Source organism: Lepisosteus oculatus, chromosome 10, assembly GCF_040954835.1.
Source record: "Lepisosteus oculatus isolate fLepOcu1 chromosome 10, fLepOcu1.hap2, whole genome shotgun sequence".
Taxonomy (NCBI): Eukaryota; Metazoa; Chordata; class Actinopteri; order Semionotiformes; family Lepisosteidae; genus Lepisosteus; species Lepisosteus oculatus.
The window spans coordinates 17,408,140-17,425,620 of record NC_090705.1 but is presented as its reverse complement, the minus strand read 5'-3'; the positions used below and the strand labels follow the sequence as shown (position 1 = coordinate 17,425,620).

Below are 17,481 nucleotides of genomic sequence, written 5' to 3'. Positions count from 1 at the left end.
TATACTTTGGGTTAACTAGGTTTGTACCTCTGAGGATGAATTTTTTTTTCACACGTCACATTGAAATGACTTCAGATACATTAACTCGGTTGGCTTGTGCAGTGCCATACAGAACTTTAACAGTTCCGTACAAAGTTAATTGTGTCAAAATCTCAGAAAGTTTCGTATGAGTCATTATCATTTGCACAGAAGTAAGTCTTCCCTGTAGCACGTTATAATGCCTGTAAAGTTTGATCACTGGGATTTCCTTTATGTGTGGCCTTTTAGAAATATATTTATACTGCATAAAAATGTAAGTTATAATTTATACTTTACTATACCCTTTTAAATATGTGCCTTCTGTTTTATGACTCGGAATGAGAGGTGTAAGTGCAGAAGTAAGTTGATGTTTGATGAAGAGTGTGCACTGTATTTTTTATTCCTCTTCACTCCATAAAGATGATGGATGCTTTTCTGCCAGATTTGTAGCCCCTGCCGAGTAGATCAACAAGGATTCGCAATAAAATACCTCAGGGAGTGTGAGTCATCATCGTTCATTTGTGAGACCAAAGCTCTATTTCAAAAACAAGGCGACTCTTTAACCTCTGTGAACCAAGATTGGGTCTGTCTTTACTGAAGAGGAGTGAACTAAGCCAAGAGTACCAGGAATAAAAGAATATTTTACTCTATTTCATTTCTTTTACCTCTTTATCTTCAAAGTGGTTATGATTTATTATTAGTAATGTTGCACAATCAAATAAGGATTTTTCCATCTATATGTAATGATTTTTCTGAGAATTGTACTTAAATTGAACATTAACAAACAGTTGCCATGCTATCAAAATCATAATTACCCCTCTGCTGTTTCAAGATGAACACAAACTCATTTTTTAAAAATAATTTAACCAAAATTAAATTTGGAACCTGGTTATTTTTTGCAGCAGATACCTAACTCTGGATTTGCAACCTTGAATAATTTCCATACAAGATATTTTTTCTGTTCTTGTGTCTCAAGCTTGAAAGTGAAATTGAAAATAATAATAAAGTTGGAACAACTTGGTGTTTCCTCTATAATACTTTTGGAATGCAAGATGAATGGTAGTGGATGTTTATATAGTGCTAAATGTTGTTTCTTTATGACTCCAATCACATGTGGGTGGTATGCACATAATTTAAAATAGGAAATTACAGCTTCTAATATTAGAAAGTACAGAAGCTTGTGTTTTCTTTGGTTGCAAACGCTCTGGAGTATTTGTTTTTCAGGCTGACAGCAGTATCTTGCTAAATCTGTGGGAATGTGGGTGATGGATCCTTTATTTGCTGTGCATTTCCAGCCCCTACATCAGCTTGCCTTCTAATTAGTTACCTAGAGCCATGCGCCAGTGTTGTGGGCGAGTGACAGGGATGAAAACGGGCCTCATTACACCCACGCTGCTTTCATACAGGAGAGGATGACAAATCGCCTTTGAGAATTCCTCCAGCACTGTAAAAAAAAATAGCGAAGGGGGGGCAGGTGCTGCTGTGTGTGTATGTTCGGGGGGGGGTTAGGATGGTCGTCTTCTGTTCTGCTTCCTGTGAGTTAGCTGGAGAGTGAGCTTCCGAAGCATCTGCAATTACGACTGAACTCAGCCAGTGCCGCCTTGCCACACAAAACGTGCTAATGATAGCATCTCCGTGTGGGCCCTTTCCCACTGCCGGCTTTGATTAGATACGTGAATCATCCCCTTAAGAAAAGCTATGGAAATCGTCAGATTTATTGCAGAAAAATGAAGATCAGGATTGAATACTAATACTGCGCTATACGCACTGAACCTATTCCAGCAAGCATTACATTAAGGCACAAAAAACCCTTAAGCAATAAAACAGGATCTAGGAGGCAATATAACATTTATTACATTTGTTGCAGATGTCTTCCTATTATTATGTGGTTCATTAAAGCTGTGGAACAACTGTTCTACCTATTTTAAATTATTAAAACGTCTCAGTTTCCTGCTCCTTACGTTTCTCTGTACTGGGAACAACAGTTACCATCAATATTTTTTTTTCTGTACAGATTTGACTGCAGCTTTTCTTCCAAAACTCAGTGTAGGTGTGGGCATGGTGATGTCATCTTTTCAGAAAAATAGAAAGCAGTTCTAATTAAGCAAGTTTATTAGATATTCTTTTGACCACTTGCACATTTTTTGCATTAGCACACTGCAACTAATCATTTGTTATCTAATAACTAGTTTCTTTCTTTAAGAGACATTTTGCAAAGGAATGCTACCAGGAGTAAAGTAGTTCATCCAACCTTGGAAGATTGACATACTGCCATTAAAAGTCATTGAAATGCTAGACATTTTGAGAGTCTTTTGTTGAGGAGGAGGAATTGGGGACTTAGCAAAACAGTTTCGAACATTAATAGGTTCCTATTTTGGTCTTTCTAGAAAGTGTTTGAAAATGTGGGTAATAAATTAGTATATATCGTGTCTTCTCTCTGTTGGTTGAGAGTACTCTCTGCCTGTAAATCAGGAATTATTTTCTGCAGCAGTTATGGAATTTCTGTGGAAATGTGTCCTTAAGGAATGAATGAAATGAATGATCCTGAATGGATCACTAACATAGAAGCACAAAGGGCAACATTGGAATTGCATTGTTAAAATATGAAATATTTTATATTTAAGATGACTAGCCCCTGTAGATTGATGTAGCCCTTCATTTATTTGGTGAATCCTAAAACTGATTGGCATGAACCCAGTGTTTCAGAATAATGTCTGCAGAAAACATGTTGTGTGCCATGGCCATGTAAGTGCAGTATTGTATGCAGATCACTCTTTTCAACCCATGAGGGGGAAGAGTGTCTTTACAGTATTAAGGACACGGGAAGGAATGTGGAACTGTTAGGAGAAAGTAATAAATAAGCTATTGGAATTGTGTTCTGTGTGGATTGTAGTACAGCTTACAGCCATGTGGTGCCCTGGTGAAAACTTAATAACTAAAGATTTTTTTTCTCAGGTAGTAAGATTGCCAGGCATAAACTGCTATGCACTGAGTGCTTTGACAAATGCCTTGTATCTCATTATTAGCACTTTGTACAGCTTGTTTCCTCCTGCCTGTGGTCAACTGTACTGTTCATGCTGTGAGAAATGTACCGCTAGTCATTACTTATTACTTTAAGGGCATTAGAAATTTCATTCATTGTTTTCTGGTTCCCTGGCAAAATTGTCACCTACAGTATGTGATGCATTGACAGTGCTTTTTTTACTGGCCTGGCAAACTCACAGTTGATGTGTTGATGTATATTAGCAGCCCTAATATCCCTGGTAACATGCTTCTTTTCTTCAGTGTAAGATATTTGTGTAGATTTAAATTTAAATCTAAATGATGTACTCTAAATCTGAAAAAATCTTATTAATGCTTTTCATTAACTTCCATCTGTTGTAGTGCATGTGTAACACAGGATCAAAGAGATGCACACCAATTCTGATATGAGAAGGTATATGTTGTGAACAAGCCACCTACTGTAGGTGAATTAAGATTCATCTGCAGACATACAGTATTTCTGTCTGACTGGAGTTTAAAACACTGTGAATGGATAAGAACTTTTACTAATGGATGATCCTTCCCACATGTGATCACACACTTTTGGAACAAATCTTTAATAAAAACAGGTTCTGTTGCGTCCAGTTGAGTTGGTCAATATGACAAAAAAGGGCATTACTTTAGAAGTTCAGTCAAAATATCCAAGCAGCATTTCAGATGAATTACAAAAAACTGCATGTAGTCTAGGACAGCAGTGATATTACTGATGTGAAGGATTGTTTGTGTCGAAGCTCTGGGATTTAAGACTTATGAAAATATTTTAATTCATGCTTATAAAGAGTAATAATATTTTTCCTAATATTTAGGAAAAATGACAGTGAGTGCATAAAGCAATACATTTTTATCTCTATCATTTCAGAGGATCGGCTTGGGTGAATTGAAGAATTTTATATTAGCACTTAGAAATGTAAAGGGTCTGCCTATTATTACAAAGCACATTGAGACTGTTGTTGAGAGTAAGGATTTCTGATAATTTAATATTGAAACAGTGGACACTAGAGAGAGCTAAACCATGTACTGACTATATGTTCTGTGTTTTAGGGACACACTGTGGTGGTTTTTTATAGCCAGATGTGTTTGACGATGTATTTCACTAGACCGGTAAAATATATATATACAGAAACGCACACATACCTGTGTGTATGTGTAAATATAAAAGTTCACATGAACTCTCACTTAATAGGGGCTACTAGTGGTGTTACCACCTCATAACCCGATTTGGTCAGATCTCAGAAGCTCAGCAAGGCTGGGCCTGGTCAGGATCTTTCACTGGTGTTGGTGGACCAGTAGGAGGTAGGATTTCTCCAGGGACACTGTGCTGTCGTAGGTGCTGTCCTTCAGATAATACATTAGCCCGAGGTCTGACTACTTAGTCATTAAAGATAACATAGCACTGTTCAAAAGTGTAGGGCTGTTAGTCCTAGTGTCCTGGGTAAATTCCATACTGTTCTTCTACCGTCTGGATTCCTCAGAGCTCCCCTTTAATTCAGCTTGTGTTTTTTAGCACATTCTCACTTCTCCACCTGATCTGCTGTGCAGTGGAGTGTTGATACAGAAAGATGGCTGTGTGTCACCCAGATGGTGCTATGCTTAAGTGGTGGATAAAATGGGTCTCCTCCAGCAAGCACAATGCTTTGGGATCTTTTGGGATAAAAAGCGCTATATAACTCCAATTACTTATTTAAAACATCACGATATGACCCTGTTGTCACTGTACCCCGCAGGAGATAAAGGGAGACTGGGATACGAACGCCCAGGCTCAGACGTGGAGGACTCGGATGGCGCGGACGATGACGATAATGACAACGAGGAAGAGGATGAGGAAGACAGCCAAGCAGAGTCGGTGCTGTCTGCCACCCCGTCAGTCACTGCCAGCCCTCAGCATCACCCAGCAGGCAGTAGCCACAGCGAGTTTCCAAGCAGCGCCAGTGCGGACGAGCAGCAGAGGGTGACGAGGAGCCTGGCCAGGCTGGACACCGCTCTTCTGGAGACCCTCCCAAGCGCCTTGCTGGCACAAATGAGTATCTCAGGAGATGCCTTCCCTCTGTCCACTAAAGAAGTACAGGCCAGCTCCACACACAGGAGCCCTGGCACAGAGACAGAGTCAGACGCAGTGGCGATGCTGAGCCCCAAGTCCCCCTGCCGACAGATGTCAATCGATTACCCGGAGCAGGACGATCCTCTCAGTCCCTCGGCCTCAAACAAGGTCTCAGAGCCGTCAAAGGTTGCCGTTTTGTTTCTGTTGTGTTTTTGACTCATGAACTGACATAGTGACAAATGCGGGTCTTTTGAGATTGCTGGCACTTAAAAGAAATGAACACCGAGGTAAAAAATCAGGCAATCCGCCAGTTTCAACTTTAATCAAGTCCCTTATATTTGCGATTAATACAAGCTCAAGCAAAAATGAGGCTGCGCAGGGGTAGTTGTGTTGTTACTTATACAGTATGTGGCTCTTTAGGTTTCCAGAAAAAACAAAAAAATAGAATGTAAGGACACATCTTACAAGAGGTTTTTGCATCTTCTTTATATGCATATTATAAAAAAAACGTCAAACACTAGAAATACAAGTTTAACAGAACTAAACTCATTGTTGAAGCAAAAAAGTATTTGGAAGTTTATTTTTATGCCTTATGTGGCAAAGAGTGGAGCAAATTAAATAGCATGTTGAAAGGCTACACTAGCTCTAAAAACATTTTATACACTGCCTTTTGTTTTAGTCTGAGATTATGGTAAAGCATGGATTTGTAGAATAGGTCAAGTTCCTGAAAGGGAAGCACTGGCCAAACATGTACTGTAGTTATTGTGAAAGATGGGGTAAAAAAGCAGTAAGTGATTTTTAGTATTTTCTTTATCTTAATTTAACCTAATTTTAATGAGTAATTCTTTGACCAAGCTAAACAAAATCATATAATGGGAGGATTCATGAATTTGAGCTCCAATTATAGAAAAATAAATATTTATAAGGAGAATCATAAAATGAAACTGAAAGTTTAAGAATTAACCACATTAAGAACATATGCTATGTACTTGCAGTTAATAATATTTTGTATGTTAAATATTTGGATTGTGCTAAAGCCAGGTGCTCTGGCACATCACGCCATGTCTTCTCCTCTTGCACCAGTGCGTAGTCTGCCTGGCCAAAGTACCAGAAGCCATTAGCTACTCTTCCTCCATCTGCAGCTTTTGCTTTGTTTGGCATCCTTCATCATGGCATGTTCCAGTCTAGTCTGAAGCTGTCATCCATCTGCTTTTGTGGGAAAAACCGTAATCCGAAAGGACGCTCAGCCCTTTCCATTGAATTAACATTAACCTTCAAGGAACCCCCCATTTAAAAAAACAGCAACTGAAACATTTTCACTGGACTACACTTCATGACTGTTATGAAAAGGTTTCCCATTGCAGACCTGTTTGTTAGAAGGACAATGATTCCCACTGTGGGAAAAAGTTCCATACTGAACCTTATTCATTTGTTTTTATCTTTTACATCAACAAGAGACTATGCCTTCCAGCTTTAATTGAATACTTAAATGATTTAAGGAATTTTAGGTGAAGGTAAACTTCAACACTGTACTTTGGTTGTTGTTACAGTTTCCATAATTGTTAAATAGGTCATTTTAAATAGAATTTCAGTAAAGCTGTGCTTTCAAGTACATGTTTTGTTCTTTTTTTTTCTTCATATGCAGAGAATAGCTTGAGTCTATGCATACATTTTTGCAATTTGGTATTTTTGCTTTTATTAGGAATCCCTCCCTTAGCATTGTTCTAGTTGAACCTAATGTCTTTCTCTGTGTTCTGATCATTCTTTTCAGGTTCACTTGCCAGGGGGCCAGTCCTGTCAGCAGAGTGAAGCTGGGCTGCCGGTTGATCGCAGCACTCAGACCAATTTAGTGCCTGCGTCTGTCTACACGGCGCCGCCACTGCAGCCCCAGTTCCTCCCTCAGAGTCAGATAGATCCTGCAGCAGCACCAACACACTTGTTCAGCCATCTGCCCCTGCACTCCCAGCAGCCCACCAGAACCCCCTACAGCATGATCCCTGTGGGGGGCATCCAGCTGGTGCCCGCTGGGCTGGCGGCCTACTCCACCTTTGTGCCGATCCAGGCCGGGCCAGTGCAGCTCACCATCCCTGCTGTGAGCGTCATTCACCGCACAGCCAGCCCCCATGGAGAGAAATCCCCTGAAGGAGCGCCGTGCGCTGGCAACCCCTTGGCTATGACCGAACAAGTGAACAACGTGCTGCCTTGCATTCCCATCGGACAGGTCAGTGTTACAGGGCTGCAAACCCTCAGCACTCAGACTCTCCAGCCCCTTCCGGCTCTGGGCCTAGAGACGCTCAACATTGTGGGCCTGGCAAACTCCAACATCGCCCCCCAGGTGCATCCTCAGAGCCTCACTCTGAACGCATTAGGCTTGCAAGTGCTGGCCGCCAACCCACCAAGCCAGAACTGCCCGAGCCCACAAGCACACATCCCTGGGCTGCAGATCCTGAACATAGCATTGCCCACTCTCATTCCATCGGTCAGTCCGATTGCAGCTGAAAGCCAAGGTGGGGAAGAAACTTCCAATGTCAATTCTAAACCCTGTGATGCTACGCTTACTCAAGGATCCATAATCCCTCCTGGGGATGTCGACATCAACACTGCCGGTCGGGCATTAACCCCACAAACATCCACGAGTATTCAGCTAAGGGATTTAGAAATCACACCCTCAAACAGGCCAGAACTGCCGTCGGGCTCCAGAAGCACTGCAGAGAGCGCAAAGTGTGACGAAGAAGTGGCGTCACGACCCAAGGCTGGCCCAGAAACAGCACCACTTCAAAGCACCAGAGGCTCTGCCATTGAGCACTTTGTAAAGGGCAGTGAGGAAGAAGTCTCAAAGCAAGAGGCTTCTCCAGGAGGCTCCTGTGAAGCAAGGCCTCAAGGATGCCCAGGGGCCCCAAGACGTCAGATCACAGTGGAGTACAATGACGTCTCTAGCGATGACGAGGACAGACTTGTAATAGCGACCTGATCGCTTCACGAGAGTTCTTCATTTTATTTTTTGTAATGCTTGTCACTTTGTAAAACTGAAAACACTTAAAAGGTTTGCAATTCTGCAAACACCTCTTTCCTCAAAGCACATTTTCTGACATTTCATATTATACGTGCAATCATAAATAATGACCAATCTTTACCTTGTTTCTTTTTATTTTTCTTGTCGGCTCCAGCCATTTTTTTTTGTTTTTTGTACATGTTGTATAGACAATTGTGCCTTTTGGAGTTTCTTGTTTAAGAACCTGTATATAATACAGAGATTACAAATCCAGTAGTTGCTTGTGTTTATTTAGAAAAAACATAAAACAAAAAAACTTTTATTTTCAAAAGTGTTATGTCTGTCATAAATTTCTGAATAATAAAATATATATATATATGTTGCACTGATATTGTACATTTCTATGGCTATGGGGCAAATGTTTCTGTGTACAGATGTTGTAGTTCAAACTATTTATTGTAATCCATCTACTGGCCATGAAACATATGTCTATGTTTTTCCTTGTGTAAGACGGTAGCTTCACATTTCGGTATCTGATGAACTGTATCAGTAAAACTTTGTTTACAGAGGTCAGTGATCGCTATGTCTTTTATTGTATTTGAAGTACTATCGCATGTGAACACAAACTTACAGCAGTCTAAGACAATACTCTCATTTAACTTCAGTATCAGAAACATTACCTTCATTAGATATCACATCTGTAGAAAACTAGTAATTGTGTATGTAGTTTTAGGGTGAGATATTTAAGATGTCAATAAGTAACAATAGTAGTTACTATTGTAAGTAATAGTATACATAATTATATTAAGTAACTATGTCAATAAGTAAATATTTTTACTTTTACTTATCAGATAGAAATGATAGAGACTTGAAGGTCCCCCCCCCAAAAGAAAATATAAAAACCTTTTTGTGATTAATGAGCATTAATGAGATTAATAACTTTTATATGGTGAGTTTATGCTCCATCAGAGATGTTAAAGGAAGAACTCTTCTGTAACAAAAGACTGGAGAAAAAGTCAAATTGTAATCTTGCACTTCCGCTCTCTTATGTATAAATATTTTGACTGCTGAGCCCTCTATGTACACATCTTTTTTCACACTCCTCCCTCCATCCCATCTTCCTCCTTTCTCCTGTCTCCGTGGTTTATTCCTCACAAGTGAGGAGGAGATGTATAGTTCTCAGTTAACACCAAATATCAGAATATTAAGTATACTATGTCTTAAATTTGTCTCATCACATTATTTAGTATTTGACCGCAACAGGAAGATTTTTTTTCAATTGAAAAAAAACATCCTTTTACAGTATACAGTACCCATGTCAAGGGAATGTAGATTCCTTAATAAGAAAGGTTGTTCCATACTCCTACAACTCTTTGGATGAAGATGTGCCTCCTAAATTAATTTCCACATACTGTAGTTTCCTTAATATTTCAGTACATCATCAGTACTCTCATCAGAAGCCCACATTTGTTGACAATGCAAAGTTGTAGCAGAGTGCACCAGCTGTTAAATAATACTCCAAAAAGAGTCCTGTGAAAATGTACTGCTACTCTAAGTTAATAGATTCATCTCATTTAGTGGTTCTAAAAGTTTTTAGTTCCTTTGCCCATGTGCATTCAGTTCCAGACTGGAGATGAACTTTTTGATTAGGCCTCTAGTAATGTCCTGTTTGAGATGCCTAATGCCCGAATTTCAGAGGTAAAGTCTCTGGAAAAGTTTTTCTCTCACTTCCTGGAGCAGTCCAATCATTTGACCACTTGTCTAGAAACGTACAGTAGTGATACCGTTTGTGGTTGTAAATATCACAGCGTACTTAAATTGAGACTTTAAATATGTTGCTACAGGAAAAGGCCATTTTTACAGTAGATGTTTGCATTAAATTGAACCTCATCTTTTAAATGTTGCACATTGGGATGTTTTTTTCCCTTGCTTTCATTAGCTAATTCCTACTATATTGCTTTCAAACAGGAATCCCCATTCCTGGTACTAGAGAACCTGTGTCACACATTTTCAGTCTAGCGGTGCCCATAATGCATAGTAATTAAGGATTAATGCTGAATTCACACATTAATACCTTTAAATCTCTCAATTTAAGGGCAGTGTTAAAATCCCATTCAGTGAATCTGGAGCCTTGTGATCATCAGATGCTCACAAAGCTCAAGTTAACTTCAATAACTAGTTTATTCTATTTTTTTCTATTAGCTCTTTCCTTATTGGTTGAATGTTTTCCTAATAGGCTTTATTTTATACTTCATTACACTCTACTGTATGTTCAAGTTTTTTGTAGTGTTTAAAACCACAATGAGAGAATGGTAAGAACTGGAGACCTACCCCACTGGTGTTTCATAGTGAAACACTACACTAATAAGTTCAGGAGACACACTAATGTATTTGTCCTGGAAATTTTCTCCCAGTCATTAGTGAGAAGTTTTTTCTGGAAACTTTTATCAGACTATTACTTGTTTTTTTAATAACATCCAACACAAAAAAGGCTATTGCATAATGGACAGTGAAAAAGAGGACAGACAAAGGAAGTACAGTAAGTGAGTAAGAAACCCACAGTATGAACACTGACAGATTTTTCCTTAAGGATTATTTTTATTTGAGACAAAACATATGCCGGATGTGGGTGGTCTAGGCACTGATGGCATTCAATACAATTTAAAAGGGGATGCATTTTCATCAAATTCATATGTAGGCCCACACAGCTCATGCTTTATATTAAGTATGACATTCTACCGTACATAATGAAAACTTCAACCCATCTGCCAACAGTTAATAATTGAGGGGAGATGTACAGTAGCTGCTTGCCTAGCTAGCAGCAAAGGTCAGTATTAAAATTACACACAGGATAATGGGAACCAGACCAGGGTGAAAGTCCAGTGGGTAAGGGTGCAAGTATATCAGCTTGTTTTTAACAAGTAGTTATATCTTTGTCTTCTCCTGTCTATTGTCCTACTCATCCTCCTCCCCTGCACTCTTTATATGTGCCACAGTATTGAGCCGTCAGTTTTCTAGCAAAGCACAGCAGTATTAATGTCTAATCCTGAAGAAAGAGTGGCTTTAAAAAGAACTATAATTTCAGATACGATGTGACTTGAGTGACGCCTAGAGGAGACTTGTACCTGTGGTGAATTTGTGTGTGGAAACCTTGTTGCTTGGGAACCATGTTCACAAAGCTGATTCCAGGGCAGCAGGTTACACGGATAGTGTTTACGTTTCTTTTTTTCCTTCATTGTCATATCATATTCAAATGCCTTCTTAAAACGTTATAACAAAAAAAAACAGTATGTTAAGACAAAAGATGAGTGAATGTTTAATGTGCAGTGGCTTTCAGTCAACTTCAGTAAGGAGTGAAGGGCACACTGCTTACTGTCATGTGTTTGGAAGTCACTATCAAGAGAGCTTAGTCAAGCTGATATGGAAATATTTGGATTTGGATCCGCATCATAAATTGCTCTACATGGGAGAAGATGGGGAACACCTGATTCCAGCCCTGGAGAAGACTTTGGTACTTTTACATCCAGTGTTGTGGGGAGAGACTGCTGATCCCAAAGAGATTAACAGTGACATCGAAGGGTTACAACACCTAAAGAAAGGCAGTTTTGACAAGGCTTTGCTTGTCAATGCCTTACCGTATTTAGAGGTATGTATTTATAGCAACAGCAATAATAAAAAAGCTCATTATTCATTACTTAGCACCTACCAAATCCACTTCAGTTTCACTTAATCGGGTTTTCTGAATGGTATTGAATAATGCTATATTCTGCAGCTTCTTTCAGTCTCATATTTCTTAAGATTGTGTCCAATATCATCATCGACAGCCAATTGTGTCAGCAGTAGACACAGGGCAGAAGGCAGGACTATATCAAGGCTGGGCTGCCAGTTAAATCCAGTGTGTTTAGGGCACATGCACACAAACAAGGAAAAGTTAGCCATTATCACATGCTGAGGATGTTAGACATTAACTTAGCCAGTTTGTTTTTTGCACGACGGGAGGAAGCCCAGGGCACTAGGGAAAAACCCATGTGAACACTAGGAGATTCTGCGTATTCTACCACCTAGTTTACACCTCCCAGATTGATCCTGCTGCTATTGATTTTTCTATGGAACTTCCAATTGGCAAAAAGCTTTAGATGTTGCTCTAATTTACAGTATATAAAACTTTATAGAATGACATTGTTCCAAACATTCTTCTAATCATTTAAATTTAGAAACTTCTGTTTTTATTTGCCAATGTCTTTTAAGTAGCAAATCTAGGACAATTCTGTACACCACAACTCCTGTTTTAGCTAATGTACTGTATGTCTGGATACCACAACAAGAGCATTCGTTCGTTACTTGCTTGTGTTAGTTTGTTTAAAGTGACTCATGTTAAAATTACACAAAGTTGATACTTGGAGATGATTTGCAAACTGGTGATTATATTGTGGCATTCAACTAAACATCTGAGGACTACTGGGGCCACCAATTTCCGTGTCTTTTTTTGTCTCCATGTACAAATGTATTTTCTTACCTTTTGGCACGGGAAGATTAAGTGATATCAAATCCTTCTCAATTGAGAACAGAGCCCATCGCAGATGTTCAAAAAAGTCTTCAGTTTACTGAGTAAGTCTGGTGCAGCTCTCCTGATTCACCGTCCTGCACCGGTGACAACGCTTCCTTTCTTCAGGAAAGCCAAAGACAAGATGGGAGAACAGGATTATCCCTTTGAGGTAATTAAGCATCTATCCTCGAAACTGTGAGCCACAGGGCCAAAACTCAAGACTGGCAGGTTTCTCCTAATTCTGCCAACAGATGTGTACTTTTTTACCAGAAGCATTTCATGTTGTTTTATAACCCTCAGCTTTAATTTGTGTGTAGTTAAATATTGTATTTCATATACACTTACATTTTGTTCGGTATCAACAAATGTGCTGTGATGGCTTGCAGGCACAGAACAGCAGAAGGCAGTGCACAGAATGTTTATTCTGTTTATTTTCCTTTCGGAAACAAAAAATATTTTAGTATTCAGAATAGCCTACGATGTACAGTACCTGTAACTTTGTGTTTAAATTCAACGTTTGTCTTTTTAAAAATCGTTATATTATTGTACAACAGTAGTAGTGTGCAATACTATAGACTACTGTGATTTCATGTTACAATAGTAGTATGGAATAGCATAGAATATTGTAATAATATTTTTATAGTATGATTTAAAAGCAATTCATTCAGCCTTGCTAAAGTCCACCACAGACATGGCAACCACAAAAGGCATAAACAGGTGCGCACTGGCTCTGGTATTTCCTGTTTCCAACTCACTATGTCCATTTTCCATCAGAAAATCTTTGAGAGTCTGAGGTTAGTTGAAGCCGAGCTGGAGTGGGAACTAGAATCTGTTCCAGTAAAAATGAGAAAGGTAAGTAAGACACACAAGGCTGTGCAATGCCATTATTCATAACTTTAATCAAGGTAATGAGAGCTCTTCATTGAGCCACATTGCTCTCTTATAAGCACCTTCATACAGACAGTCCTATTATCCCACTGAGCGTTGGCTGCTGCAGTACACGCAGAAGACAAAAGAAACTTAAAACTGAAAACTCAGGTTATTAACAGAAATAGAGAAGAACCTTCGGTGAACCTAAGGTGTTAAAACTGCCAAATCACAGTGGGAAAACAGTAGGATATTATTTTTGGTACGAACTAATACACCAATTACTCAAAAGACAAAATACTTTCCCCACTATTCTCTTATCTTTCTGTTTACAAGTGAGATTTGTCTTTCAAACGTCATTATGGAACGTGCAATCTGACCATCATTCCATTATGGGGGAATCAGTTTTCAGGACATTGGGCATTTCCCATTACAGGAAAGTTAAAATATCTGGAAGGCTTAACTACTGATATGTTAGGCTCCTGTGAGCTTCAGGGACAGCTGTAAAAGCACATGCATATGTCCTACAAGGTTTTGAAATATTTGCAGCCCATCCCACCTTTATAGAAGAATGACCTTCAGATGATGATGTAAGGACTTGAACTTCAATTGATTTTACTAGTTCTCAACTGGATTGAGATCTTGAGCTGGTTCTGGTAAGGGAAGGTGATGGAAGTCTTTCTTATGTCCCTCAAGTCATACATTGCCTGTCACTCAGAGAGCCTATTCGTCTGACCTGTCATTCCTTGGATTTTGGCCAGATGTGGTATTAGTGAATCAGAATTCCCTCTTGTCCTGTTTCAGCTCCTTTTGGAATTGTTGTATGTTGCTTAATATTAGTTTGATTATTTCTCTGTTATTTTAATGGGACTAGAAGGCCTAGACAGATTTAAGGTAAGCTTTCCAAATTGCTGCGCATTTCAAGCACAAAAACATAAGATGTCTGAAGTCCCAGTGCACTACAAAATCAAGAGGAAAGCTTAATCCTAAGATCACAAGTGGAAACTACATGAATGTGAATTTAAAACTGAGAACGGGAAGCACTTCTTAACAAAAAAGGGTTGTGGGAGTCTGGAACAAGCTATTCAGATGTGCTGCTGCAGCTAATACCCTGGCTTCTATCAAGAAATGGCTGGATGGATCCATACATCTTTAAGCTACAGTCAAAATAGCTAGTCTGTGACCATTTTAATGATTTTTAGATTTGTATGTATTATGTATTGCCATACAGAGCTTGAGGTGAAAAGTATTATCTGAATGGGATCTAATACTGACAATATTTGTGTTAGGAATCCCTGGTGAGAAGATACACGGATCCTGTGCAGACGCAGGCACGGGTGATAGATGAGGCAGGCGAACAAACCAGAACGAGAGGCAAGGTCGTAGTCAAAAGGCGAAAGGCAAGTCGTAATCCAGGAAGTTCACCGGTAGCAGACAGTCCGAGTCGAGAGGCGAGGAGCAAAGTCGAAAAGGCAGAAGGGGAATCCAAAAACCGGAATAAACGAGGTACGGGGAAAAACGCCAGGTAGAGCTCTCAAGGAGTAGACTCAATACCGAGCAGTGGGAAGCAGGTGCAGATGGTTTAAATAACAGTGCGCACCGCAATGAGTGTGCGCAGGTGGTTTAACTCGTGCGGCGGCGTTTGTTGATAATCACCCGCTGCTGGGTCTGATTAGCTCGCTTACGCTTTGTCTTTGACTGCCTGGTTGTCGTGACAATTTGGTTTGGGGTTAATTCCCAATATTATCGCATTGTAGGAAGAATGGCTTTCTTTGCTGGGAAGGAAGTGTGTGCCCATGCTGCAGTGTCTAAGTGGTCAGGATATTACTACGGGACTACAGGAGCTAAGAGAAGGGTGCCTCAAATACTCTGTAAGTTAAAAAAAAATAATTCAGCAAACAATTCCATGTTCTTGAGCGTCAAATCACTTAAACGGTAAACTTTCCTTGTATATATCTATCAGCAGTTTTTTTTTTTCACTACTATCCATAGTGCAGCATAAACAAATTTTGATTCAGGACGATTTAAAAGAGTAAATACTGAAAACCTGCCCACAATTTGTCAGAAACTAATATATTTATGTTACAAAAGATGTCCAGCTGTTGCACCTAATGATGAAGCTGTACTGTAGGTGCGATGCTGTGCAAGTCTGGATTTTGGTAAATTTAGTGTTTTGCCTACTTTTCTGTACAATTTGGTTTTGAGTTCTTTTCTGTATGTAGTCTTGGGAAAATTTACCCAATATGTAAATTGCAATCAGCAGGTGGGAGGAAATTACGATTTCGTCCAGGCATATTTCATTCTAACGTTTATGTCGCATTGAAAAATCATCAAAACGAGCTATTCTGCTTGAAACCGAATGTACAGAACATGTATAGAACATGATAATCGAATGGACAGTTTCTAACCGAGTCCTGGCTGTAGAAACTTGAGCACACGTCAGGGTGGGTGAAATTCAGTACGAATCCAGATTGCTATGAATTTAAAGTTGATGGTACGGAACTTTTACCTCCAGAGGTGTAAGACACACTTAATTTTGCCTAAAAAACACCCATGGATATCTGTGCAGTAGACGCATACTGTATATGAACATTATGTTGGTCCTTAATGTCCAATAACAGTGTAAAAACAGACACCAAAGAAACAATTTTGCGGATTTTTAAATTCATTCGCGTACACTTGATTTTAGAGATGCTGCTAAAAGTGAAACTTAATAATAATAAGTGAAACTTATCAAAAACATTTTGGTCGTTTTGTGCTCTGAAGGAGGACACTCTGTGCTTTGAGGACACACTGCTGTTCATCGTCGCTCACAAAGGGCAAGCGAGCCGCGCTGTGGGTCCCGGAATCCAGCGCTCCGGTCGGACTCACCTGCTTGCTCACGGGCCTGAGGATGTGACGTATAGATTACCGCTGGCTGAAGACATGGTCAAATACCTGAGGTCACCCCTCCAAGCACATCTATCATCTTAAAGGTCCGTTTAATATGTAAACAAATTACTTTTACTATTTTACTTCATCAATAAAATAATAAAAACACGTACCCCTTTTTGTGGTTCTGTGGCATTACAGGGCTTCTTTGACAGTGAATGTAATTGAAAAGGGCAAAGGTTAAATATTATATGTTTCTACCACATTTCACGAATTGAAAGAAACTATTGCTGCACAGACAATATAATTTATAAATCGATGGCTGATTGAATTACTCATATTTTTCGACGCATTCTGCGATATGTATTACTTATAGAAACCAGACAGTCTGGATACTAATAAAACAGCAATTAACTGCAGTGCTTTCTGACTGAAGTGAATGGGTATTGACCTTTGTTTGACAGCCTGTTGGGTTAAAGTGTTTAGACAAATGAATTCACTGTAGTCACAGTAGTCTTTTATAATGATTAGCTCATTCTGTCTGCTTTCCTTAACCTTTTTATTCCGCAGCAAAGGAAACTATACTTTTGTATGATCCTGTCCAAGAACACCTGGTGTTGTAAATGTTGCATAAGTGATAACACCCGTTCAGTCTCTGTTTCACTCTAATAAAAATGAAATTGCTTCAAACTTGCCATGTCTAAATTAACCAAGGTCCAGCAGTGCACTGAACAATACACATCGTAGTCATTCGTTCAGATCTTTCCTGCTTCTGGTATAATGCAAATAATTGTTTCCCTTTTTTGTGGTCGAAGGATATAATTCATTTGTTGCATAGTTCTAATTTAGATCTTTCAGTTAATGGTAAATAAATCCTTGGTCCTTTTGCGATGATATTGTAAAGACGCAGAAAATATGGTTAATAAATATGGTTACGAAAACATTCACCTCACATATTAAATCATCAAAACATTTTTTTTTAAATGTAACAGTTCGGAATGCATGGATTTCTTAATTGATATTAAATATTCAGTGAGATTCCGATTCTCAGTGCGGCAGTGCCACCCTGAGTCGGGCCTTCCATTAGCCAGTATAATGTGGATTATG

The 17,481-nt window shown here is 39.2% G+C and overlaps 2 protein-coding genes across 3 annotated transcripts in view; both read left to right on the top strand.

Annotated features, from left to right (window-relative positions):
* hivep1 (HIVEP zinc finger 1) overlaps window positions 1-8,659 on the top strand; it is an 82,054-nt gene extending 73,395 nt beyond the window's left edge. Inside the window, exons 8-9 of one of the 2 annotated variants that reach the window (XM_015357700.2) lie at window positions 4,785-5,266; window positions 6,870-8,659. In XM_015357700.2, the coding sequence (XP_015213186.2) occupies window positions 4,785-5,266; window positions 6,870-8,069 (1,682 nt within the window). In that variant the 3' untranslated portion in view covers window positions 8,070-8,659. Of the gene's footprint in view, window positions 1-4,784; window positions 5,285-6,869 lie in introns of both variants that reach the window. The other variant, XM_015357699.2, reaches the window with a different exon arrangement.
* Window positions 8,660-11,283: 2,624 nt separating this feature from the next.
* LOC107078639 (uncharacterized) lies at window positions 11,284-17,134 on the top strand. Its single transcript, XM_015357620.2, has 5 exons — window positions 11,284-11,736; window positions 12,659-12,805; window positions 13,411-13,488; window positions 15,261-15,374; window positions 16,270-17,134. The coding sequence occupies exons 1-5, from the start codon at window positions 11,380-11,382 to the stop codon at window positions 16,474-16,476; spliced, it is 903 nt and encodes a 300-aa protein (XP_015213106.2). The 5' UTR covers window positions 11,284-11,379; the 3' UTR covers window positions 16,477-17,134.
* The last annotated feature ends 347 nt before the right edge of the window (window positions 17,135-17,481 follow it).